Source organism: Parambassis ranga, chromosome 12 (assembly GCF_900634625.1).
Source record: "Parambassis ranga chromosome 12, fParRan2.1, whole genome shotgun sequence".
Lineage (NCBI taxonomy): Eukaryota > Metazoa > Chordata > Actinopteri > Ambassidae > Parambassis > Parambassis ranga.
This window is the reverse complement of record NC_041032.1, coordinates 5,814,400-5,840,641: the sequence shown is the minus strand read 5'-3', so window position 1 is coordinate 5,840,641 and position 26,242 is coordinate 5,814,400. Positions and strand designations below refer to the sequence as shown.

Below are 26,242 nucleotides of genomic sequence, written 5' to 3'. Positions count from 1 at the left end.
CACCCTCATTTCAAAGATCAACATATAACATGTGAGCAGTGTGAACAGTCCGCATACTTCACAGAACAGAGTTACTTGATTGAATCTGTCCTGTCTTCCAGCCTTTAGCAGCCAGCATAGTTTCTGGATAAAGTTTTGATGACATAAATCCCTGATCTGTGCTCAGTGTCTTACCTGTCCCTGGCTAGCTGTCCCTGCCTGACAGTGCTGGTATCCTGGCTGAGGGAAGACGGGAGCAGCAGCTGGTGGAGTTTGCTGCTCTAACACAAAACAACCTTGTCCCTGAGGTTGGGCATAGGATGCAGCAGGAGGAAGAGGAGGAGGGGACGGGTATAGGAGGTCATGTAATGATTTTTTACATATGGTCGCCCTTCCTTGGCCATCCTCTTCCTCCTCACTCCTTCTCTTTCTAAAAGGAAAAACAAATCTACCACAATGAGGACACAAGAATCTATCTTTGGCAGCTGTTTAGGCGAATTACACCCAAATAATGATAAACTTAGTTTGATGTGCTGGTGAGAGGAGAAGTAACAGTGTGTGATGGAGCCACCAGCTCATAGGCCACCTGTCTGCTCCTACATGAACAGACTCTGAGATTAGAAGGCAACGCAGGTAGCAGAAGCTCCGTCAGGTTTTTATGAATTACTCACGGTTCGATGACAGAATACGGGGCGGCGATGTCAACTGGTCCGTTAAACTGGGGAGAGAACACAGAATGTGATTAGACATGTTGTGCTGCTGTCATCTGTCCACCAGGGGGGATTTACCCTCTTTTTATAAAATGAAACTGTGTAAATAATCACATGCTGTCAAAAATGAGCCTCTGTGGGTGTGTGATCATCGATCAAGAATGTGTGCGGTTAGCTTACGGGTGGAGAATCAGGTGAGAAACCCAGCAGCTCATAAAAGTCCCCCTGGAAGGTGTGAGAGGGATTTATCCACTGTTCACTCTCAGCCTGCAGATGCACAGAGAACAGGTGATTAGACATGTTGTGCTGCTGACATCTGTCTGTCATTCACACATGAGCTGAGTGTGTGGTTAAACAGGGTCTTACTGGTGTTGCAGGAGGAACTGTGTCACACACAGACATGTCATACAGATCCTGCAGGTGGTGTAGAGAGAGAGAGGGAAGCTGTAATACACACCCTCATTTCAAAGATCAACATATAACATGTGAGCAGTGTGAACAGTCAGCATACTTCACAGAACAGAGTCACTTGATTGAATCTGTCCTGTCTTCCGGCCTTTAGCAGCCAGCATAGTTTCTGGATAAACTTTTGATGACATAAATCCCTGATCTGTGCTCAGGGTCTTACCTGTCCCTGGCTAGCTGTCCCTGCCTGACAGTGCTGGTATCCTGCTGGTGGAGTTTGCTGCTCAAACACAGGACCAGCTTGTCCCTGAGGGTGGACACAGGATGCAGCAGCGGCAGCAGGAGGAAGAAAAGGAAGGGGTGAGTAGAGGATGTCCTGCAAGTCCTCGTCAAAAGTTGGGTGCACCTCAGCCCGCTCCAGTCCCCGCACAACATGCTCAAGCTCTGCGATGAGGTCCATGTCTGACTGACGTCCCTGAAGTCGTCCGGATTTAGATGGACTGTCCGTGTCTGTGACACACAGTAATAGAAAACTTATCTTCAGCCTCCCTTAATAAGAGGCTGTGGGCATTTTAACTTACCGCTACCTTAGCGAACAATTTTACACACAAACACCAATAAATATATTATATGAACGGCATTTCAGTATGTTGTTATTTAGCTCTTACGAAGGCCAAACTAGCTCAAAGTGTGTGTGAGTTCTCACCGGGTGCTCAGTGCCGATGGTCTGCTATGACTGACTCCTTAAGTGAAGATCAGGTCTCGTTTTCACCGCTTTTCTTCGTAGAAAAAGATGCTTCTTGCTCGTAGAAGAAACCAACTGTTGAGCCCGAAGATCATAGGACTGTGACGTAGGTTTCGAATGTTTACAAAATGCATTTTCTCGTCTCCTGCCTACAGTTTTGAAACCAAGCAACGTGTTGTTATCAACATGAGAGATAGCATTAGCATCATCATGTTGTCATACGTCAGCGTAACTTTCCGAACAATTACTTTTAGCTGTGACTTTTTACTCCACTTAACATCAATTAGCAGTTTATACCACAATTCATGTAGGCCTACGTTCTCTTTCATAGCATTTGTTTCGTGTCTCACTATGGGAAGATGATCCCGACAGAAGCTTTAATTACACTACACCAGCCCTTGGGGCTGGTATCAGTGACTTCTATGTCAGGAGGGACCGCCCTCCCCCTATACAATAGGCTGACATAGCTTCAGTCGCCATTCAAACACCTCTTCTCGCTTCTCACAGAAGCCTGATGACAACTGTGTTACTGGGTGCCTAGCTGAACTGTGCACTGATTCGAGTGAAAACTCGGTCACCGGGCGCTTGGTCCCACACGACACGGTTGCTTCACAGCTGAAGAATAGTAGAAATACTATTCCACGCTATCGGTGAAAGTAGAAATACTCTCGCCTCAAGTAGCGATACTTCTGCTAACAGCGGGTGCGTTAGCATCGTCTGTAGGTAGCGATACCACTATACAGCTCACGCTAATAATACCCACAGCAGGTAGCGATACCTCACCACAGGCTAGCCAGGAAAATAGCCATATTTCCCTGAACACAACCAGTAGCTGCACAAGCTAACGCTAGCGCCCTTGAACCCTATGCTAGTCATGGCCACGGCTAACAACCCCGCTGCTAGCTCGCCAGGCTAGTTTGTCCGGCGGTGACCCACTGCTGTCGGAGACAGCCTCGCCGCAAGGCGGGGTGGATATGTCGGGTGGGGCGGCTGAAGCGCTGCCGCCCGGGCTGAGTTGGGCAGACGCAGTTAACCAGACTGCAGACTCCTGTTTCCCGTCAGAGGAGGGATGGGAGAGCCTTATCCGTGTCGACCCGAGACGAGACGCTGATGACGAGGAGGGAGAGTCTGCCGACTCCGAGCTCCTGTTATCAGACGGTGACGAAGAAGAAACTAACTTCAGCGTCACCGGCGGGGCTGCAAAGCCGGGCGTCGCGATGGGAGAAATCCCTTCGGCGCTTTCTCCCCTGGATCTCGACATGCAGGACATGTGCAAACGTGCCGCTGTAAGGCTCAACATCCCGTGGCCCACGGTTCAAGCCGAGGAAGTCAGGTCTCGCTTTGATGGCAAGAAGCTGCCCAAAGCAAAGAAGACGGGGAAACAAGTGCTGCCAATTTTCCCAGAGCTGCTTGATGAGATAGCGGCTACGTGGAAAGCTAAACCATACAGCGAGAAACACCCCATCTCGGGGAGCTCCCTGTTGGATTGCGAGGGGATGGAGGCTAACGGCATCCGCCAAATACCTCCCATTGAGCCGCTGGTAGCGACACACCTTCACCCGAAGACGTCCCTGTCCTCCTCGGTTTCATCTTTTCCCTCCAAGACAGACCGCTTTCAGTCCAGCCTCACTGACAAGTGTTATAAGGCGGCGGCTCTGTCGGCCAGAGCTCTCAACGCCTCCTCTATCCTGACGGCCACCAGGCGGAATTAGAGGAGGACATGACGGCTAAACCAGATAACTCCCTGTGGGAAGAAATCTGCGTCATTACGGACCACGTCCTTCGCCTCCACAAGGTGGCTATCCAAGCCACGGGAAGAGCCATGGGTCTTATGGTCCTGCAAGAGAGAGCGCGCTGGCTGGGGCTCACCAACCTCACGACTAAGGAGAAAGAGGAGCTCCTCGACACTCCGGTCGTCCCTCATGGGCTCTTCGGCTCGGCTGTTGCCTCCATGCAGAAGAGATGTGAGGAGAAAAAGAGAGATGATGAGGCGCTGAAACTTTGCCTGCCGAGGAGGGCTCCACCTGTTACTCCCGGCACTTCGCGTCAGTCATATGCTCAGGCTGTCTCTCACCCGGCTCCTGCTTATCGGATCCCCCAGGTGTCCAAGACGCAGGCAGCCCCTCCAGCCCCTAAAAGCGCCGGCAACCCATGGGCTAGGAAGCAGTCTCCCCATGCTCGGCAAGCCGCTCCACCACCTCAACCCGCTACCGCGACGGTGAGGAAGAGGAAGCGGCAGGCCTGACCGCTTCTCCCCAGGCGGAGGGCCGACCCAGGCTGCCCCCCCAACGGGTCGCCCTGCCCTTCTCCAGCTCAGTTCCAGAGCGGGTTCTGCGGGACGTTGCCCGCATAGAGTGCAGCACTTGGGCCGGTGTTCACGTTCGAGTGCCCAACAAACACAGACAGCATTCTCAGTGTTGCACAAGCACTTCTGTCTTGCACTCTGTAATAAAACAGTCCAATGCGCATCCAGGCAGAGAGCCGAGGGCGCTGTTGACTATGACTATGAAAAAAATGCAGAAAAAAGATATGTTAAGACACACAACTATCTTCTCTGCTATAACACAGCCCGCGGGGACCAACATCCCCGCGGCTGTGACGCGGTCCGCCCGGGCACCTCCATGCAGCAGGCAGGAGTCACCGGGGCGGATGGGCGTTGGGTGTTACGCACCTCGACCTCAAGAGGGCGCCAACGTACCACATATGACAGAGTTGCCGGTCAGCCCGCTTTCTCTGCACACAGAGAATTGGGCGGCCTGCACACGGTCAGAATGGGTGTTGAGAACCGTTCAGAAGGGTTACAGACTTCAATTCAGAGCCGTTCCACCTCATTTCAAAGGGATGATTTTTTCTCATGCTCAGGGAGAATCCGCAAACATTCTCCTAGAGGAAATTTCCACTCTGAGGGAGAAAGGAGCAATAAGAGTTGTCCCGCCCGAGGAGGCCCACAGCGGGTTCTACTCGAGGTATTTCCTGGTTCCAAAAAAGGGGGGGCAGGGGATGAGGGCCATCCTGGACCTCAGAGCCCTGAACCACTATTTAAGGAAATACAAATTCAGGATGCTGACACACGCCTCTCTGCTGCGTTTCGTGCGGGCAGGCGATTGGTTCACATCTGTCGACCTGAGGGATGCATATTTCCACATTCCAGTGTATCCTCCACACTGGAAGTTTCTCAGGTTTGCCTTCCGAGGGACAGCATACGAGTTCATGGTGCTGCCGTTCGGCCTGTCATTGAGTCCCAGAGTGTTTGTGAAATGCACAGAGGCAGCTGTAGCCCCACTCAGGGAGAGAGGCATCCGCGTGGCCACTTACATAGACGACTGGCTTGTCGCAGCCTCTACACCCCGAGAGGCGGCCCACCATACAGATGTTCTCAGGGAACATCTGGTGAGTTTGGGGTTTCGCCTGAATATGGAAAAAAGCATGTTGACACCTTCTCAGTGCATCACCTTCATAGGCCTGACTTTGGACTCTCTCCAAGGCAGAGTTTTCCTGTCTCAGGACAGGGTGGTGGCAATGAAAGGATGCCTTGCACTGTTTCACAGGGGCAACACAGTCACACTCAGACAGTGTCAGAGGCTGTTAGGCCTGATGGCCTCGTCTGTGGTGGTGATACCCCTGGGACGCCTGTACATGAGAGGGCCTCAGCGTTGGGTAGCCTCCCTTGGCCTAGATCCTCTCCGAGATGGTCATCGACGGGTGAGGGTTTCTGTGGACTGCTCACTGGCTCTGCGCCAGTGGAAGAGCCCAGGGTTTCTGACCCAGGGGGCTACCATGGGAACTGTTTCGGCCAGGAAGGTGATCTCTACAGATGCCTCTCTCACAGGCTGGGGTGCTACACACGAAGGGAGGACAGTGAACGGGAAGTGGGGCCCTCACATGCGCTTCACCCACATAAACTGTCTGGAGCTGATTGCTGTTCATTTGGCTCTAAAACATTTCCTCCCCTGGCTGCGGGGACACCATGTCCTAGTGAGGACAGACAACTCCACCGTGGTAGCCTACATCAACAGGCAGGGAGGCTTGAGATCTCTGCGGTTGCATGCGCTGGCACACAGACTGATAGTCTGGAGCAATGTGCACTTTCAGTCACTGAGAGCGACTCATGTTCCAGGCGTACTGAATTGCGGGGCGGACCTACTCTCCAGGGGGATCCCTCTATATGCAGACTGGAGACTTCACCCAGAAGTGGTGAAGCAGATTTGGCTGCGGTATGGACGGGCGGCAGTGGACCTTTATGCGTCAGCGGAGAATGCCCAGTGTCCGCTGTTCTTCTCCCTGCACGACCGAGTGGCTCCGCTGGGGATCGATGCACTGGCACACGAGTGGCCACGTGCTCTCCTGTATGCTTTTCCCCCAGTGGCTCTCATCCCTCCAACTCTGGCCAGAGTGAGGGAGAAGGGGCTGGTCGTAATCCTGGTGGCTCCGCACTGGCCAGCGAAACACTGGATGGCGGAGATTTACCAGCTTCTGGCGGGCACGCCTTGGCAGCTGCCATTACGCAGGGACCTGCTATCCCAGGCACGAGGGGAAATATTTCACCCTCACCCAGAGAGGCTGGCTCTGTGGGCCTGGCCCGTGAGTGGTTTAACCTGAACTCAACAGGACTCCCAAACAGTGTCATTGAGACTATTCAATGTGCTAGGGCCTCATCGACTAGGAAGTTGTATGGGCTTAAGTGGCAAGTGTTTGAGAGCTGGTGCTCGGAGTCCCAGGCCATTCCTTTTCAGTGTTCTGTGGGGGTGATTTTATCCTTTCTGCAGGACCTCATTGAGAAGGAAAAATCTTTTTCAACCATCAAGGTGTACCTGGCGGCAATCTCTGCTTGCCATGTTGGTTTTGATGGTAAATCTGTGGGTCGACACCCTCTGGTGTGTCAGTTCATGAAAGGTGCACGACGTAAATTGCCGGTATCTAGGTCTCTTACGCCGTCATGGGACCTGCCCACGGTGCTGGATGCTCTTTCTGGTCCACCTTTTGAACCACTGGATCAGGTGGACTTGAAGGTGGTATCTCTTAAGACAGCGCTGCTCCTGGCCTTGGCCTCGGCTAAGCGCGTCGGTGAGGTTCATGCCCTGTCTGTGCACGAGGCTTGTACCCATTTTTCACCAGGGGGCGAGAGGGTCAGTATGCAGCCTAACCCAGCCTTTATCCCAAAGGTGGTTGGGTCTCTCTCCCCAATAGAGCTGGTTGCTTTTTATCCACCGCCTTACTCCTCTGAGGAGCATCGGCGTCTGCATACGCTGTGTCCGGTCCGTGCACTAAGGACCTATCTGGACAGGACTCAGGGTGTTAGGCAGAGTGACCAGTTGTTTGTGTCCTGGGCTAAGCCATGTGTGGGCAAGCCAGTCTCAAAACAGCGGCTTTCCCACTGGATTGTGGAGGCTATTGCTCTGGCTTACACGACCAAAGGTCTTCCGCCTCCTGCTGGTCTGCGTGCGCACTCCACTAGGGGCCTTGCTGCTTCCTGGGCTCTCTTTAAGGGGGTTTCAGCCCAGGAAATTTGTGCAGCTGCAAGTTGGGCTTCACCCCACACTTTTGCTAGGTTTTACAAGTTGGATGTTACAGTTCCAACCCTGGCACATTCAGTTCTTGGGGTAGGGTTTTCACGGGGTACAACCCACTCTTCGTGAGGCCCCTCTGGGACAGTTGTCATTTTTACAGGCATGTCTGGCAATCCGGGAGTCAGTATTTCTCCCATAGTGAGACACGAAACGAATGCTATGAAAGAGAACTGGAGGTTATGGCTATAACCATGGTTCTCTGATTAGCATGAGTGAGTGTCTCACCAGACCACCCTCCTTGCTATGGAAGCGAGGAAGAGGTGAGCTTGTTTGAATGGCGACTGAAGCTATGTCAGCCTATTATATAGGGGGAGGGCGGTCCCTCCTGACATAGACGTCACTGATACCAGCCCCAAGGGCTGGTGTAGTGTAATTAAAGCTTCTGTCGGGATCACGCAGGGGGCGTTCTCCCATAGTGAGACACTCACTCATGCTAATCAGAGAACCATGGTTATAGCCATAACCTCCAGTTTTCACAGTAAGCTAGCTGCTTAGTAGCAAAGTTAGCAAGTAAGCTACGTTCTACAAACCGCATTATGTTAGCACGCTAATGTTTACATTACAAGCTAACATGTATTTTTATTTTAGCTTCTTGAATTAAGTTGGTAAATAGGAGAGGTACATGTTTAAACGCTCCAATAAATAATTCAAAGACTTTTTTAAATATTAGCATTGAACCTGCGGTGAACATTGGTTTGTCGCTACTGAAATTGGGATTTTACAATTGGTCAGTGCAGTCACGTGGAAACTGGATGACGTGTTTAATGAGAAGCTGAAGCTCACAGAGGGCTACAGATTTAATGAGACCTGTGAATATACTTCTATGTGGATTTGTAGCCTTCTTATTGTTTGTTGCCAATTGTATGTGAATCCATTGTTATTACATTATGTCAATGTATAAAAAATGTCCAGGACTGATGTAAAACAAGTAAAGAAAACCTGCCAATAACTGAACTTCTCTTGACAATGAATTTATTTCTTTATTTTTACATTAACGCACAAACAAGTATAATTAAAAAAACCTTTGGTTATCATCAATAAAAGTGCCAAAAATCAGGACATAGGAACAAACACTGATCACACTGAAATACAGCTGTCCCTAGAGGGGGCTGTAAGGCTGTGCTTGAATTCAGTTGAGGCATGTGAGTCTCACAGTTGAACCAACTTCACATCAAACATCGTTCACTTTGTTTCCTCTGTGTATGTTGGCCTGTTGGTTCATGTAGGTGTCTACAGTACAACAGTCATTGTTAAAGGAACAGTCTAATTATTTGGGATTAATAACATCTTTCTGCCTCACAAAGCAAGAATTTACTAAAACCTTCTTGAAGCAATATTAGGGCAAAAATGTCTCCATCATTAAGAGCTATTTATGTGTAAACCTGTTAACACCAAAATGTTTGACCACAAAACAGTCCATTTCTCATCAGGAGCCAAGATGGCTGTTCCATCTGCTGGCAGTATCGTTGTATTTACTGTAAGTTTGAGAAGTGCTGCTCAGAGAATCTTACTTTTCACACGCGTGACATCAGCTTGAGCTGAGCTTTAAAGTGCAAAGAAAAAAAGAGGAGAAAAGGAGTCTGGATCAGAGCTTGACTGTGCTCAGACGATGGACTCTTTGGACAGCTGCTTCCCTCGCTGGCAGCCCTGTAAAGACTGCAGCGCTGATCCTTCGCTGTGTGATCTGGGGAGGAGGAGGACCACCTTCTGATTAGACTGACGCCACTCACTGTACAGTCGACAGTGATACCTGAGAGACACCTGGGGAGCACACAGAGAACATGAGGATGTCATGATGATACCTCTGGCACAAGAATTTCCTTCGGGATTAATAAAGTTTTATCTTATCTTATCTTATGATCTGAATCGTCATTTCACTGATCAAACTGCCACATTATAGGACCACAACAAGTGTCCCTCCCATGTCACCCACACACACGCCTCAGCATACCAACCAGAGTCCAGAAGAGATAAATGGTAAAAAGAGCCACAGTCAGTGTGATGAGCCCCACAGCCTCCAGCCGGCTGGAGAAGTGAAGATGATCTATAGCACCACGAAGGCAGAGCCAGCCGGAGATAGTGGCAAGAGGAGTGATGAGCAGGAAGCACACCATGTCACCAAACAGTGTGCGCTTCTCTTGGCGGAGACCTGGGTTCTGCAGCCACTGCACCAATAAGATTAAAGCAAAACATTCAGTTTCTCCATCAAGTGTAAAAGAATGGATTATAGTGTAGCTTCCCAGACTGTTCTGTACCTCGAGCAGTGGCCTGGACTTTCTCTGCACAGTGAACTGGTAGTGGCAGAGCTCACAGTAACTGGTCCCTGAGGCAGACAGCCAGTGTTCTAGGCAGCTGCGGTGGATAGTAGCCAGGGTCCCAGAACATTCACAGGGGGACAGCAGCTCCTCCTGGGCTCCACTGTCGTGACAGATACGGCACATGGGGTTCTCTGGCACACCACTGAGGATGAGAACAACAAGATGCTATGTTACAGTGTCAATGTGTCATTTATAGCTGCTATAACACCACACAGGTACAGGCTGACTGTTGTGAATCTTTGAAATAAAATTATTGAAACACATACCGCTGCTTGGTGCAAGCATCCATCCCTGAAGACATCAGGTTAGCATCGAGCTTGGTTGACACCTGTGTGTAATACTGAGGCTGATCACCGGTGGACACACTGCACTCCTCCATGGTTTTACCTGGGAGAGGTGGCTCACCAGTGTCCTGCTCAGGCTGGAAACTCACATGGGCAGACAGGCACTGGTTTGGCAAAACTTCTGGCAACAATGTGCAGTGACTGGTCATTGTTGTGGCAGACAGTGGAATGCTGAGCACGCATCGACGGTCTTACTGGGCATCTTCCATCTACAGGGGCGAGCGAGGTCATATGTAATAGTCACAATTTTGAATGTAATAGATGCTGTACAGAGGCGAGCTATCACACGCATGCACACACACTGACACACACAAACACTCAGAACATACTGTCCTATGAAGGGACAACTGTGGACACACATTAACAGCTGTGGGCCCAAAATCAATACTTATTAATCTAGGTTGCAGTCATTGATGACTGCTGTTAGCTATCTCTTATTTTAGACAGTAATGTGAACATGATTGTTTTTGAGCAGCGGTATCCTATAATAGAAATGATTTTGTAAACGATGTTTACAGCACAGGGAGATGTGAAATCCATCAACAGGCACTAATGATGCCGGGAATCTTTCAACCACTGCCCCACTCACCCAGTGGGTAGTAGTCATGGTGGAGGGACACAGGAAAAAACACAGGGAAAAATAGTCAATGGGATTGGGTCATAGGTGTATTATTTTGAAATATACATATATACATACAAATTCAGATAAATACATTTTCAGGAATACATTACAAAATGTGTTACTTAACAAAAACTACGAAAATAAAACAAAATATAAAAATATTCAATATTAAAAGAAAATTATAAAATGCAAAAATAAACAAAAAAAATGTGCAGAAATGTTATATACGTATATACATTAGGTCTCTGAGACTCTTAAGAAAGGGGAACATTCAGCATCATAACAAACCGCAGCAGGTTTTCTGCTGAGTCCTGAGCGTTAGGAGCGCCGGCTGCAGGGGAGGCTGGAGGCCGCGTCTCATTTTCAGGTTTTGCTGCAGAGGAACACACACAAACATGATCAGTCGTCACAACTTTAACATGAACTCTCATCTTATAGTCACCACATTTAGCATGTGACTTACCTGTGGCTGGAGCTCGCCTTCTGTCTCTCCTCTTCTTTTTGCCCTAAAATCAAACACATTCTGTTGGATTTCAGCTGATAAAAAACTCTTTGCAAAGACTGTGGAGTAGTGATGCAAACTGTACATACATAGTTGTCGCTGGTGGACCACTCAGGGTATTGCAGAGCATGAAAGTGTTTCTCTGCTGCAGCCAGTGTGTAATACGGGGACTGATCTTCTGGTGACATCGAGTTCCACTGTAGACAGATAACAATACAACATCAGCACCACGTGCACTGACACACACAAACACAAGTGTAAACCTTCAACATCCAACTCTGGATTTGCTAAATATACACAGATTCACAGTTCATGTTCTACATGGAAGAGTCAGAAAAGCTTTGCTAATACTGACACCTGTGTGTCGGTATGTGAACTGCAGTCCACACTGACACAATACATAGGTTTATATCATTGATCAATTACATAATAATATATACACACAAACACACAGTATTTTGCTAAACATTGGTGCCTGATTCTTACATGTGGAACTTTAAATGTGGCTTTGTTTACTGCTCATGTGATTAAACAGATTTGCTCTCTAGAGATGATAAAGCTGTGACATACATGTATGGCTGTAGGATAAAAAACACACTCACTGTCTGTCCCACGAATGCGTTCACAGCTGCGCTGTTTTTAAAGGTCTTTTCTGCCAGGACCTTTGGCCTCTGTTCCTGCAGAAAGATGATGAACGCATTTCGGGGCTTCTTGACGTAAGGTCGTCCATCCTCTTCCCCCTCACGCCGTCTCTTTCTAAAAGGAAAAGCAAATATACCACAATGAGGACACAACTATTTATCTTTGGCAGCTGTTTAGGTGAATTACACCCAAATAATGACAAACTTACTTTGATTTGCTGGTGAGAGGGAGAGGTGTGTGGTGGAGCCACCAGCTCGTAGGCCACCTGTCTGCTCCTATATGAACAGACTCTGAGATTAGAAGGCAACGCAGATAGCAGAAGCTGTTAGATTTGTATGATTTACTCACGGTTCGATGACAAAATACGGGGCGGCGATGTCAACTGGTCCGTTAAACTGGGGAGAGAACACAGAACGTGATTAGACATGTTGTGCTGCTGTCATCTGTCTGTCATTCACACATGAGCTGAGTGTGTGGTTAAACAGGGTCTTACTGGTGTTGCAGGAGGAGCATAAGCCGCTGCTGCTGCTGTGTCACACACAGACATGTCATACAGATCCTGCAGGTGGTGTAGAGAGAGAGAGGGAAGCTGTAATACACACCCTCATTTCAAAGATCAACATATAACATGTGAGCAGTGTGAACAGTCCGCATACTTCACAGAACAGAGTTACTTGATTGAATCTGTCCTGTCTTCCAGCCTTTAGCAGCCAGCATAGTTTCTGGATAAAGTTTTGATGACATAAATCCCTGATCTGTGCTCAGTGTCTTACCTGTCCCTGGCTAGCTGTCCCTGCCTGACAGTGCTGGTATCCTGGCTGAGGGAAGACGGGAGCAGCAGCTGGTGGAGTTTGCTGCTCTAACACAAAACAACCTTGTCCCTGAGGTTGGGCATAGGATGCAGCAGGAGGAAGAGGAGGAGGGGACGGGTATAGGAGGTCATGTAATGATTTTTTACATATGGTCGCCCTTCCTTGGCCATCCTCTTCCTCCTCACTCCTTCTCTTTCTAAAAGGAAAAACAAATCTACCACAATGAGGACACAAGAATCTATCTTTGGCAGCTGTTTAGGCGAATTACACCCAAATAATGATAAACTTAGTTTGATGTGCTGGTGAGAGGAGAAGTAACAGTGTGTGATGGAGCCACCAGCTCATAGGCCACCTGTCTGCTCCTACATGAACAGACTCTGAGATTAGAAGGCAACGCAGGTAGCAGAAGCTCCGTCAGGTTTTTATGAATTACTCACGGTTCGATGACAGAATACGGGGCGGCGATGTCAACTGGTCCGTTAAACTGGGGAGAGAACACAGAATGTGATTAGACATGTTGTGCTGCTGTCATCTGTCCACCAGGGGGGATTTACCCTCTTTTTATAAAATGAAACTGTGTAAATAATCACATGCTGTCAAAAATGAGCCTCTGTGGGTGTGTGATCATCGATCAAGAATGTGTGCGGTTAGCTTACGGGTGGAGAATCAGGTGAGAAACCCAGCAGCTCATAAAAGTCCCCCTGGAAGGTGTGAGAGGGATTTATCCACTGTTCACTCTCAGCCTGCAGATGCACAGAGAACAGGTGATTAGACATGTTGTGCTGCTGACATCTGTCTGTCATTCACACATGAGCTGAGTGTGTGGTTAAACAGGGTCTTACTGGTGTTGCAGGAGGAGCTGTGTCACACACAGACATGTCATACAGATCCTGCAGGTGGTGTAGAGAGAGAGAGGGAAGCTGTAATACACACCCTCATTTCAAAGATCAACATATAACATGTGAGCAGTGTGAACAGTCCGCATACTTCACAGAACAGAGTCACTTGATTGAATCTGTCCTGTCTTCCGGCCTTTAGCAGCCAGCATAGTTTCTGGATAAACTTTTGATGACATAAATCCCTGATCTGTGCTCAGGGTCTTACCTGTCCCTGGCTAGCTGTCCCTGCCTGACAGTGCTGGTATCCAGCTGGTGGAGTTTGCTGCTCAAACACAGGACCAGCTTGTCCCTGAGGGTGGACACAGGATGCAGCAGCGGCAGCAGGAGGAAGAAAAGGAAGGGGTGAGTAGAGGATGTCCTGCAAGTCCTCGTCAAAAGTTGGGTGCACCTCAGCCCGCTCCAGTCCCCGCACAACATGCTCAAGCTCTGCGATGAGGTCCATGTCTGACTGACGTCCCTGAAGTCGTCCGGATTTAGATGGACTGTCCGTGTCTGTGACACACAGTAATAGAAAACTTATCTTCAGCCTCCCTTAATAAGAGGCTGTGGGCATTTTAACTTACCGCTACCTTAGCGAACAATTTTACACACAAACACCAATAAATATATTATATGAACGGCATTTCAGTATGTTGTTATTTAGCTCTTACGAAGGCCAAACTAGCTCAAAGTGTGTGTGAGTTCTCACCGGGTGCTCAGTGCCGATGGTCTGCTATGACTGACTCCTTAAGTGAAGATCAGGTCTCGTTTTCACCGCTTTTCTTCGTAGAAAAAGATGCTTCTTGCTCGTAGAAGAAACCAACTGTTGAGCCCGAAGATCATAGGACTGTGACGTAGGTTTCGAATGTTTACAAAATGCATTTTCTCGTCTCCTGCCTACAGTTTTGAAACCAAGCAACGTGTTGTTATCAACATGAGAGATAGCATTAGCATCATCATGTTGTCATACGTCAGCGTAACTTTCCGAACAATTACTTTTAGCTGTGACTTTTTACTCCACTTAACATCAATTAGCAGTTTATACCACAATTCATGTAGGCCTACGTTTTCACAGTAAGCTAGCTGCTTAGTAGCAAAGTTAGCAAGTAAGCTACGTTCTACAAACCGCATTATGTTAGCACGCTAATGTTTACATTACAAGCTAACATGTATTTTTATTTTAGCTTCTTGAATTAAGTTGGTAAATAGAAGAGGTACATGTTTAAACGCTCCAATAAATAATTCAAAGACTTTTTTAAATATTAGCATTGAACCTGCGGTGAACATTGGTTTGTCGCTACTGAAATTGGGATTTTACAATTGGTCAGTGCAGTCACGTGGAAACTGGATGACGTGTTTAATGAGAAGCTGAAGCTCACAGAGGGCTACAGATTTAATGAGACCTGTGAATATACTTCTATGTGGATTTGTAGCCTTCTTATTGTTTGTTGCCAATTGTATGTGAATCCATTGTTATTACATTATGTCAATGTATAAAAAATGTCCAGGACTGATGTAAAACAAGTAAAGAAAACCTGCCAATAACTGAACTTCTCTTGACAATGAATTTATTTCTTTATTTTTACATTAACGCACAAACAAGTATAATTAAAAAAACCTTTGGTTATCATCAATAAAAGTGCCAAAAATCAGGACATAGGAACAAACACTGATCACACTGAAATACAGCTGTCCCTAGAGGGGGCTGTAAGGCTGTGCTTGAATTCAGTTGAGGCATGTGAGTCTCACAGTTGAACCAACTTCACATGAAACATCGTTCACTTTGTTTCCTCTGTGTATGTTGGCCTGTTGGTTCATGTAGGTGTCTACAGTACAACAGTCATTGTTAAAGGAACAGTCTAATTATTTGGGATTAACAACATCTTTCTGCCTCACAAAGCAAGAATTTACTAAAACCTTCTTGAAGCAATATTAGGGCAAAAATGTCTCCATCATTAAGAGCTATTTATGTGTAAACCTGTTACCACCAAAATGTTTGACCACAAAACAGTCCATTTCTCATCAGGAGCCAAGATGGCTGTTCCATCTGCTGGCAGTATCGTTGTATTTACTGTAAGTTTGAGAAGTGCTGCTCAGAGAATCTTACTTTTCACACGCGTGACATCAGCTTGAGCTGAGCTTTAAAGTGCAAAGAAAAAAAGAGGAGAAAAGGAGTCTGGATCAGAGCTTGACTGTGCTCAGACGATGGACTCTTTGGAGAGCTGCTTCCCTCGCTGGCAGCCCTGTAAAGACTGCAGCGCTGATCCTTCGCTGTGTGATCTGGGGAGGAGGAGGACCACCTTCTGATTAGACTGACGCCACTCACTGTACAGTCGACAGTGATACCTGAGAGACACCCGGGGAGCACACAGAGAACATGAGGATGTCATGATGATACCTCTGGCACAAGAATTTCCTTCGGGATTAATAAAGTTTTATCTTATCTTATCTTATGATCTGAATCGTCATTTCACTGATCAAACTGCCACATTATAGGACCACAACAAGTGTCCCTCCCATGTCACCCACACACACGCCTCAGCATACCAACCAGAGTCCAGAAGAGATAAATGGTAAAAAGAGCCACAGTCAGTGTGATGAGCCCCACAGCCTCCAGCCGGCTGGAGAAGTGAAGATGATCTATAGCACCACGAAGGCAGAGCCAGCCGGAGATAGTGGCAAGAGGAGTGATGAGCAGGAAGCACACCATGTCACCAAACAGTGTGCGCTTCTCTTGGCGGAGACCTGGGTTCTGCAGCCACTGCACCAATAAGATTAAAGCAAAACATTCAGTTTCTCCATCAAGTGTAAAAGAATGGATTATAGTGTAGCTTCCCAGACTGTTCTGTACCTCGAGCAGTGGCCTGGACTTTCTCTGCACAGTGAACTGGTAGTGGCAGAGCTCACAGTAACTGGTCCCTGAGGCAGACAGCCAGTGTTCTAGGCAGCTGCGGTGGATAGTAGCCAGGGTCCCAGAACATTCACAGGGGGACAGCAGCTCCTCCTGGGCTCCACTGTCGTGACAGATACGGCACATGGGGTTCTCTGGCACACCACTGAGGATGAGAACAACAAGATGCTATGTTACAGTGTCAATGTGTCATTTATAGCTGCTATAACACCACACAGGTACAGGCTGACTGTTGTGAATCTTTGAAATAAAATTATTGAAACACATACCGCTGCTTGGTGCAAGCATCCATCCCTGAAGACATCAGGTTAGCATCGAGCTTGGTTGACACCTGTGTGTAATACTGAGGCTGATCACCGGTGGACACACTGCACTCCTCCATGGTTTTACCTGGGAGAGGTGGCTCACCAGTGTCCTGCTCAGGCTGGAAACTCACATGGGCAGACAGGCACTGGTTTGGCAAAACTTCTGGCAACAATGTGCAGTGACTGGTCATTGTTGTGGCAGACAGTGGAATGCTGAGCACGCATCGACGGTCTTACTGGGCATCTTCCATCTACAGGGGCGAGCGAGGTCATATGTAATAGTCACAATTTTGAATGTAATAGATGCTGTACAGAGGCGAGCTATCACACGCATGCACACACACTGACACACACAAACACTCAGAACATACTGTCCTATGAAGGGACAACTGTGGACACACATTAACAGCTGTGGGCCCAAAATCAATACTTATTAATCTAGGTTGCAGTCATTGATGACTGCTGTTAGCTATCTCTTATTTTAGACAGTAATGTGAACATGATTGTTTTTGAGCAGCGGTATCCTATAATAGAAATGATTTTGTAAACGATGTTTACAGCACAGGGAGATGTGAAATCCATCAACAGGCACTAATGATGCCGGGAATCTTTCAACCACTGCCCCACTCACCCAGTGGGTAGTAGTCATGGTGGAGGGACACAGGAAAAAACACAGGGAAAAATAGTCAATGGGATTGGGTCATAGGTGTATTATTTTGAAATATACATATATACATACAAATTCAGATAAATACATTTTCAGGAATACATTACAAAATGTGTTACTTAACAAAAACTACGAAAATAAAACAAAATATAAAAATATTCAATATTAAAAGAAAATTATAAAATGCAAAAATAAACAAAAAAAATGTGCAGAAATGTTATATACGTATATACATTAGGTCTCTGAGACTCTTAAGAAAGGGGAACATTCAGCATCATAACAAACCGCAGCAGGTTTTCTGCTGAGTCCTGAGCGTTAGGAGCGCCGGCTGCAGGGGAGGCTGGAGGCCGCGTCTCATTTTCAGGTTTTGCTGCAGAGGAACACACACAAACATGATCAGTCGTCACAACTTTAACATGAACTCTCATCTTATAGTCACCACATTTAGCATGTGACTTACCTGTGGCTGGAGCTCGCCTTCTGTCTCTCCTCTTCTTTTTGCCCTAAAATCAAACACATTCTGTTGGATTTCAGCTGATAAAAAACTCTTTGCAAAGACTGTGGAGTAGTGATGCAAACTGTACATACATAGTTGTCGCTGGTGGACCACTCAGGGTATTGCAGAGCATGAAAGTGTTTCTCTGCTGCAGCCAGTGTGTAATACGGGGACTGATCTTCTGGTGACATCGAGTTCCACTGTAGACAGATAACAATACAACATCAGCACCACGTGCACTGACACACACAAACACAAGTGTAAACCTTCAACATCCAACTCTGGATTTGCTAAATATACACAGATTCACAGTTCATGTTCTACATGGAAGAGTCAGAAAAGCTTTGCTAATACTGACACCTGTGTGTCGGTATGTGAACTGCAGTCCACACTGACACAATACATAGGTTTATATCATTGATCAATTACATGATAATATATACACACAAACACACAGTATTTTGCTAAACATTGGTGCCTGATTCTTACATGTGGAACTTTAAATGTGGCTTTGTTTACTGCTCATGTGATTAAACAGATTTGCTCTCTAGAGATGATAAAGCTGTGACATACATGTATGGCTGTAGGATAAAAAACACACTCACTGTCTGTCCCACGAATGCGTTCACAGCTGCGCTGTTTTTAAAGGTCTTTTCTGCCAGGACCTTTGGCCTCTGTTCCTGCAGAAAGATGATGAACGCATTTCGGGGCTTCTTGACGTAAGGTCGTCCATCCTCTTCCCCCTCACGCCGTCTCTTTCTAAAAGGAAAAGCAAATATACCACAATGAGGACACAACTATTTATCTTTGGCAGCTGTTTAGGTGAATTACACCCAAATAATGACAAACTTACTTTGATTTGCTGGTGAGAGGGGAAGTGTGTGGTGGAGCCACCAGCTCGTAGGCCACCTGTCTGCTCCTATATGAACAGACTCTGAGATTAGAAGGCAACGCAGATAGCAGAAGCTGTTAGATTTGTATGATTTACTCACGGTTCGATGACAAAATACGGGACGGCGATGTCAACTGGTCCGTTAAACTGGGGAGAGAACACAGAACGTGATTAGACATGTTGTGCTGCTGTCATCTGTCTGTCATTCACACATGAGCTGAGTGTGTGGTTAAACAGGGTCTTACTGGTGTAGCAGGAGGAGCATAAGCCGCTGCTGCTGCTGTGTCACACACAGACATGTCATACAGATCCTGCAGGTGGTGTAGAGAGAGAGAGGGAAGCTGTAATACACACCCTCATTTCAAAGATCAACATATAACATGTGAGCAGTGTGAACAGTCCGCATACTTCACAGAACAGAGTTACTTGATTGAATCTGTCCTGTCTTCCGGCCTTTAGCAGCCAGCATAGTTTCTGGATAAAGTTTTGATGACATAAATCCCTGATCTGTGTTCAGTGTCTTACCTGTCCCTGGCTAGCTGTCCCTGCCTGACAGTGCTGGTATCCTGGCTGAGGGAAGACGGGAGCAGCAGCTGGTGGAGTTTGCTGCTCTAACACAAAACAACCTTGTCCCTGAGGTTGGGCATAGGATGCAGCAGGAGGAAGAGGAGGAGGGGACGGGTATAGGAGGTCATGTAATGATTTTTTACATATGGTCGCCCTTCCTTGGCCATCCTCTTCCTCCTCACTCCTTCTCTTTCTAAAAGGAAAAACAAATCTACCACAATGAGGACACAAGAATCTATCTTTGGCAGCTGTTTAGGCGAATTACACCCAAATAATGATAAACTTAGTTTGATGTGCTGGTGAGAGGAGAAGTAACAGTGTGTGATGGAGCCACCAGCTCATAGGCCACCTGTCTGCTCCTACATGAACAGACTCTGAGATTAGAAGGCAACGCAGGTAGCAGAAGCTCCGTCAGGTTTTTATGAATTACTCACGGTTCGATGACAGAATACGGGGCGGCGATGTCAACTGGTCCGTTAAACTGGGGAGAGAACACAGAATGTGATTAGACATGTTGTGCTGCTGTCATCTGTACACCAGGGGGGATTTACCCTCTTTTTATAAAATGAAACTGTGTAAATAATCACATGCTGTCAAAAATGAGCCTCTGTGGGTGTGTGATCATCGATCAAGAATGTGTGCGGTTAGCTTACGGGTGGAGAATCAGGTGAGAAACCCAGCAGCTCATAAAAGTCCCCCTGGAAGGTGTGAGAGGGATTTATCCACTGTTCACTCTCAGCCTGCAGATGCACAGAGAACACCAATACACACCCTCATTTCAAAGATCAACATATAACATGTGAGCAGTGTGAACAGTCCGCATACTTCACAGAACAGAGTCACTTGATTGAATCTGTCCTGTCTTCCGGCCTTTAGCAGCCAGCATAGTTTCTGGATAAAGTTTTGATGACATAAATCCCTGATCTGTGCTCAGGGTCTTACCTGTCCCTGGCTAGCTGTCCCTGCCTGACAGTGCTGGTATCCAGCTGGTGGAGTTTGCTGCTCAAACACAGGACCAGCTTGTCCCTGAGGGTGGACACAGGATGCAGCAGCGGCAGCAGGAGGAAGAAAAGGAAGGGGTGAGTAGAGGATGTCCTGCAAGTCCTCGTCAAAATTTGGGTCCACCTCAGCCCGCTCCAGTCCCCGCACAACATGCTCAAGCTCTGCGATGAGGTCCATGTCTGACTGACGTCCCTGAAGTCGTCCGGATTTAGATGGACTGTCCGTGTCTGTGACACACAGTAATAGAAAACTTATCTTCAGCCTCCCTTAATAAGAGGCTGTGGGCATTTTAACTTACCGCTACCTTAGCGAACAATTTTACACACAAACACCAATAAATATATTATATGAACGGCATTTCAGTATGTTGTTATTTAGCTCTTACGAAGGCCAAACTAGCTCAAAGTGTGTGTGAGTTCTCACCGGGTGCTCAGTGCCGATGGTCTGCTATGATTGACTCCTTAAGTGAAGATCAGGTCTCGTTTTCACCGCTTTTCTTCGTAGAAAAAAATGCTTCTTGTTTGTAGAAGAAACCAACTGTTGAGCCCGAAGATCATAGGACTGTGACGTAGGTTTCGAATGTTTACAAAATGCATTTTCTCGTCTCCTGCCTACAGTTTTGAAACCAAGCAACGTGTTGTTATCAACATGAGAGATAGCATTAGCATCATCATGTTGTCATACGTCAGCGTAACTTTCCGAACAATTACTTTTAGCTGTGACTTTTTACTCCACTTAACATCAATTAGCAGTTTATACCACAATTCATGTAGGCCTACGTTTTCACAGTAAGCTAGCTGCTTAGTAGCAAAGTTAGCAAGTAAGCTACGTTCTACAAACCGCATTATGTTAGCACGCTAATGTTTACATTACAAGCTAACATGTATTTTTATTTTAGCTTCTTGAATTAAGTTGGTAAATAGAAGAGGTACATGTTTAAACGCTCCAATAAATAATTCAAAGACTTTTTTAAATATTAGCATTGAACCTGCGGTGAACATTGGTTTGCCGCTACTGAAATTGGGATTTTACAATTGGTCAGTGCAGTCACGTGGAAACTGGATGACGTGTTTAATGAGAAGCTGAAGCTCACAGAGGGCTACAGATTTAATGAGACTTGTGAATATACTTCTATGTGGATTTTTAGCCTTCTTATTGTTTGTTGCCAATTGTATGTGAATCCATTGTTATTACATTATGTCAATGTATAAAAAATGTCCAGGACTGATGTAAAACAAGTAAAGAAAACCTGCCAATAACTGAACTTCTCTTGACAATGAATTTATTTCTTTATTTTTACATTAACGCACAAACAAGTATAATTAAAAAAACCTTTGGTTATCATCAATAAAAGTGCCAAAAATCAGGACATAGGAACAAACACTGATCACACTGAAATACAGCTGTCCCTAGAGGGGGCTGTAAGGCTGTGCTTGAATTCAGTTGAGGCATGTGAGTCTCACAGTTGAACCAACTTCACATGAAACATCGTTCACTTTGTTTCCTCTGTGTATGTTGGCCTGTTGGTTCATGTAGGTGTCTACAGTACAACAGTCATTGTTAAAGGAACAGTCTAATTATTTGGGATTAATAACATCTTTCTGCCTCACAAAGCAAGAATTTACTAAAACCTTCTTGAAGCAATATTAGGGCAAAAATGTCTCCATCATTAAGAGCTATTTATGTGTAAACCTGTTACCACCAAAATGTTTGACCACAAAACAGTCCATTTCTCATCAGGAGCCAAGATGGCTGTTCCATCTGCTGGCAGTATCGTTGTATTTACTGTAAGTTTGAGAAGTGCTGCTCAGAGAATCTTACTTTTCACACGCGTGACATCAGCTTGAGCTGAGCTTTAAAGTGCAAAGAAAAAAAGAGGAGAAAAGGAGTCTGGATCAGAGCTTGACTGTGCTCAGACGATGGACTCTTTGGAGAGCTGCTTCCCTCGCTGGCAGCCCTGTAAAGACTGCAGCGCTGATCCTTCGCTGTGTGATCTGGGGAGGAGGAGGACCACCTTCTGATTAGACTGACGCCACTCACTGTACAGTCGACAGTGATACCTGAGAGACACCTGGGGAGCACACAGAGAACATGAGGATGTCATGATGATACCTCTGGCACAAGAATTTCCTTCAGGATTAATAAAGTTTTATCTTATCTTATCTTATGATCTGAATCGTCATTTCACTGATCAAACTGCCACATTATAGGACCACAACAAGTGTCCCTCCCATGTCACCCACACACACGCCTCAGCATACCAACCAGAGTCCAGAAGAGATAAATGGTAAAAAGAGCCACAGTCAGTGTGATGAGCCCCACAGCCTCCAGCCGGCTGGAGAAGTGAAGATGATCTATAGCACCACGAAGGCAGAGCCAGCCGGAGATAGTGGCAAGAGGAGTGATGAGCAGGAAGCACACCATGTCACCAAACAGTGTGCGCTTCTCTTGGCGGAGACCTGGGTTCTGCAGCCACTGCACCAATAAGATTAAAGCAAAACATTCAGTTTCTCCATCAAGTGTAAAAGAATGGATTATAGTGTAGCTTCCCAGACTGTTCTGTACCTCGAGCAGTGGCCTGGACTTTCTCTGCACAGTGAACTGGTAGTGGCAGAGCTCACAGTAACTGGTCCCTGAGGCAGACAGCCAGTGTTCCAGGCAGCTGCGGTGGATAGTAGCCAGGGTCCCAGAACATTCACAGGGGGACAGCAGCTCCTCCTGGGCTCCACTGTCGTGACAGATACGGCACATGGGGTTCTCTGGCACACCACTGAGGATGAGAACAACAAGATGCTATGTTACAGTGTCAATGTGTCATTTATAGCTGCTATAACACCACACAGGTACAGGCTGACTGTTGTGAATCTTTGAAATAAAATTATTGAAACACATACCGCTGCTTGGTGCAAGCATCCATCCCTGAAGACATCAGGTTAGCATCGAGCTTGGTTGACACCTGTGTGTAATACTGAGGCTGATCACCGGTGGACACACTGCACTCCTCCATGGTTTTACCTGGGAGAGGTGGCTCACCAGTGTCCTGCTCAGGCTGGAAACTCACATGGGCAGACAGGCACTGGTTTGGCAAAACTTCTGGCAACAATGTGCAGTGACTGGTCATTGTTGTGGCAGACAGTGGAATGCTGAGCACGCATCGACGGTCTTACTGGGCATCTTCCATCTACAGGGGCGAGCGAGGTCATATGTAATAGTCACAATTTTGAATGTAATAGATGCTGTACAGAGGCGAGCTATCACACGCATGCACACACACTGACACACACAAACACTCAGAACATACTGTCCTATGAAGGGACAACTGTGGACACACATTAACAGCTGTGGGCCCAAAATCAATACTTATTAATCTAGGTTGCAGTCATTGATGACTGCTGTTAGCTATCTCTTATTTTAGACAGTAATGTGAACATGATTGTTTTTGAGCAGCGGTATCCTATAATAGAAATGATTTTGTAAACGCGATGTCATAAATGTATGTGGGGGAGAAAACAGGAAGTACAAGGGGTACACTGTGAGCTTCCTAAAATAACAAGTGTCTAAAAATGTCAAATAATCTGGCACTATAATATATCCCATCTAATATAATCATCTGGCATGACGTATTGACCATTTTAGCCCAACTACTTTTCAAAGTACAAGAGATTCTAAACGTCAAAACAACTGCTGTTGGTATTTTTTCTTTATATAGGAATTTACAGAGAGTGAATAGGAGTTAAGAGCACAAATGTACACACACAGTTATATGTTCTGCATGTTTGTGTCCTCATAAGAACATCCCGAATACACCATTAAGTCTGACATTCACGCAGGAACTAAGTGAGCAGCTATGTCTGTGTCAGCTAAACTAAGCTACGCTCGCATGGACTAACTTGACGTTAGTTATGTTTACTGTCGTGTGTGCGTTAGCTAGCTAAAGGACGCGCACAGTCCATTTGTCAAACCCTGCACAGCATTAGTACAGTTAACACGAGAAAACACTGAAACCGCTTTAAGTCTTTTTAAGTCATGTTATGTCTTGTTTTGACAAAGTCATGAGGCACGCTGAAGGCTCCGTATGGTGAGAGCATTCAGAGGAAGTTACAGTAGGCCTTTACAACGAACCGCGCCTTTCTCCTTTGTTTCTGTTAGGAAGTGCAGAAATTTACCTTAAGTGCACATCCCGTGTCACAGAGTCACCGCCTGAGGCTGGAAACAATGATGATAAACAGCGATTTATGGCCCTCCGCCTTCTTTTATGTATTTCACTGTAAATTCTTCTTCTTCTTTGCTTTAATGGCGGGTGACACCAGGGATCCGGCGCATTACTGCCACCTACTGTGGTGGAGGGCGAGCCAGCGAGCCAAGATTCAGACCGGGTCCAGGCTAATACCCTTTAGTTTGCCAAAAAAATATTAGTGTGTCCCACTTAAAATGAAAACAACTTAAATTTGATTTGGTTGTCTTGAAGAAGAGAGAGAAAGGCTTCACAGAGACAGTATATTTCACAATATCTCACTAGTTTTCTTTTCAAAGCTTTTTGTTATTTTGTGTCTGTTGTTGTTTTTGTTTGTTTTTTTGCTTCCTACCTTTTTGTGCATTATTCTGCATTGTTTGACTGTCTTTGAACTATTTGATAATACCTCTCACACCAGTATTGATTTTGTCTACAACAGTGTGTGTGCTGAAGCTTCCCCCTGAGGCACCTGCCCTCTCATTTTGTCCTGTGTTAATGGCCTTTAGCCTGCATCCTAAACGCTCTACTGCCATGTTCTAGAGTTAGTTAACTACAGGGCGAACTTACAGGTCCATTCAGGGAAATGTTACTTAGTCCCATGTCCAAAACAGTATCTGATGGGTTATATTAGTAAATAATAAAATCAGAACACATCTAAACATCTCAAAAATGTTTTTATTCTCCATTTTAGAATAAACAACCTCCACATATTTTGTGTGTTGAGTACCAGCTATACACACACTTTACTTAAGTTATTGCATGTTTCTGTGCCTACACAAAGCTGTAGTCTGTAGAATGTGCAGTTTAACAAAGGAAAGTGAACAAATCAGACAACCTGTCCTTCTTGTGTAACTGCTTTCAGCGTTCAGCAGATAGCTGACATGCAGACACAGTTGACCCCTGAGGTCACTAGGACATGCTGATTAGTGTAACCTACAGTTTGGTATCATTAACTATTAAAGGAGCATGAACTATGATGGAAATGTTTCCACATCAATAATGTTTTCAATGTTGTCAATTTATGAGTTTTTTTTAAGGTTGGGCTTAAAGTTTGACAGACATACTTTTTCTCTCAACTGTCATAATCCTCACAATAACAAACTCTCTGTCATAATGAGGCAAGCATGAAGCATGAGCATGAATGGATGATGAGATTACAAGTGATAGAGCAGAGTGTGTGAATATAACAGGTGCTGAAGCTCTGTCACACTCTTAAGTTATCACAGTCAGCAGCGAGTGCTCCTCACACGACAGCGTCATGTTTGTCATAAATGTGGCTGTTACTCACTGAGCTGTGCGAGGAGGATAAGACCGGCTGTGGACCTGGTGCAGGGTGATCACATATGAGATAAAGGAAAGACACATTTTCATTTACAGTAGAAGATTCTGTGAGAAATCATTGTGTCACAAAACCATCTACAGGAACATCATATCTGATGTTTGACAGCTGTAATGTAATGTAAAGCCAAAAATATAAAACATGGCGTCCCACATTAAGTGACTTCAAGCTCCATTTGTTCTCCTTCTGTGTAACTTTACTGTCTTTCTGCTTAAAACTGGTGCTGTGTCAGGGCTGGACTCTCTCCAGCACAGTGTCTGTTCTGCAGGGAGGAGTGTGCGTCTCCTCCCTCCTCTTGACCTCCA

General features: G+C 46.2%; 3 protein-coding genes across 6 annotated transcripts; all 3 read right to left on the bottom strand.

Annotated features, from left to right (window-relative positions):
• Positions 1 to 8,802: 8,802 nt before the first annotated feature.
• Positions 8,803 to 10,298, bottom strand: LOC114443805 (E3 ubiquitin-protein ligase MARCH3-like). 2 transcript variants are annotated; one of them, XM_028418134.1, is made up of 4 exons: positions 9,991 to 10,297; positions 9,662 to 9,866; positions 9,362 to 9,571; positions 8,803 to 9,167 (listed from the first exon to the last, which is right to left on the bottom strand). In XM_028418134.1, the coding sequence occupies exons 1-4, from the start codon at positions 10,215 to 10,217 to the stop codon at positions 9,009 to 9,011; spliced, it is 801 nt and encodes a 266-aa protein (XP_028273935.1). In that variant the 5' UTR covers positions 10,218 to 10,297; the 3' UTR covers positions 8,803 to 9,008. The 2 variants fall into 2 exon arrangements, with proteins under 2 accessions (XP_028273935.1, XP_028273937.1); XM_028418136.1 differs by having other exon boundaries at positions 9,035 to 9,167; positions 9,358 to 9,571; positions 9,991 to 10,298.
• A 4,777-nt stretch (positions 10,299 to 15,075) lies between these two features.
• Positions 15,076 to 17,012, bottom strand: LOC114443793 (E3 ubiquitin-protein ligase MARCH3-like). 2 transcript variants are annotated; one of them, XM_028418120.1, is made up of 4 exons: positions 16,705 to 17,012; positions 16,376 to 16,580; positions 16,072 to 16,285; positions 15,076 to 15,881 (listed from the first exon to the last, which is right to left on the bottom strand). In XM_028418120.1, the coding sequence occupies exons 1-4, from the start codon at positions 16,929 to 16,931 to the stop codon at positions 15,847 to 15,849; spliced, it is 681 nt and encodes a 226-aa protein (XP_028273921.1). In that variant the 5' UTR covers positions 16,932 to 17,012; the 3' UTR covers positions 15,076 to 15,846. The 2 variants fall into 2 exon arrangements, with proteins under 2 accessions (XP_028273921.1, XP_028273920.1); XM_028418119.1 differs by having other exon boundaries at positions 16,076 to 16,285; positions 16,705 to 17,011.
• A 4,617-nt stretch (positions 17,013 to 21,629) lies between these two features.
• LOC114443759 (E3 ubiquitin-protein ligase MARCH3-like) lies at positions 21,630 to 24,648 on the bottom strand. 2 transcript variants are annotated; one of them, XM_028418061.1, is made up of 5 exons: positions 24,531 to 24,648; positions 23,259 to 23,545; positions 22,930 to 23,134; positions 22,630 to 22,839; positions 21,630 to 22,435 (listed from the first exon to the last, which is right to left on the bottom strand). In XM_028418061.1, the coding sequence occupies exons 2-5, from the start codon at positions 23,483 to 23,485 to the stop codon at positions 22,277 to 22,279; spliced, it is 801 nt and encodes a 266-aa protein (XP_028273862.1). In that variant the 5' UTR covers positions 23,486 to 23,545; positions 24,531 to 24,648; the 3' UTR covers positions 21,630 to 22,276. The 2 variants fall into 2 exon arrangements, with proteins under 2 accessions (XP_028273862.1, XP_028273863.1); XM_028418062.1 differs by having other exon boundaries at positions 22,303 to 22,435; positions 22,626 to 22,839.
• Positions 24,649 to 26,242: the final 1,594 nt, after the last annotated feature.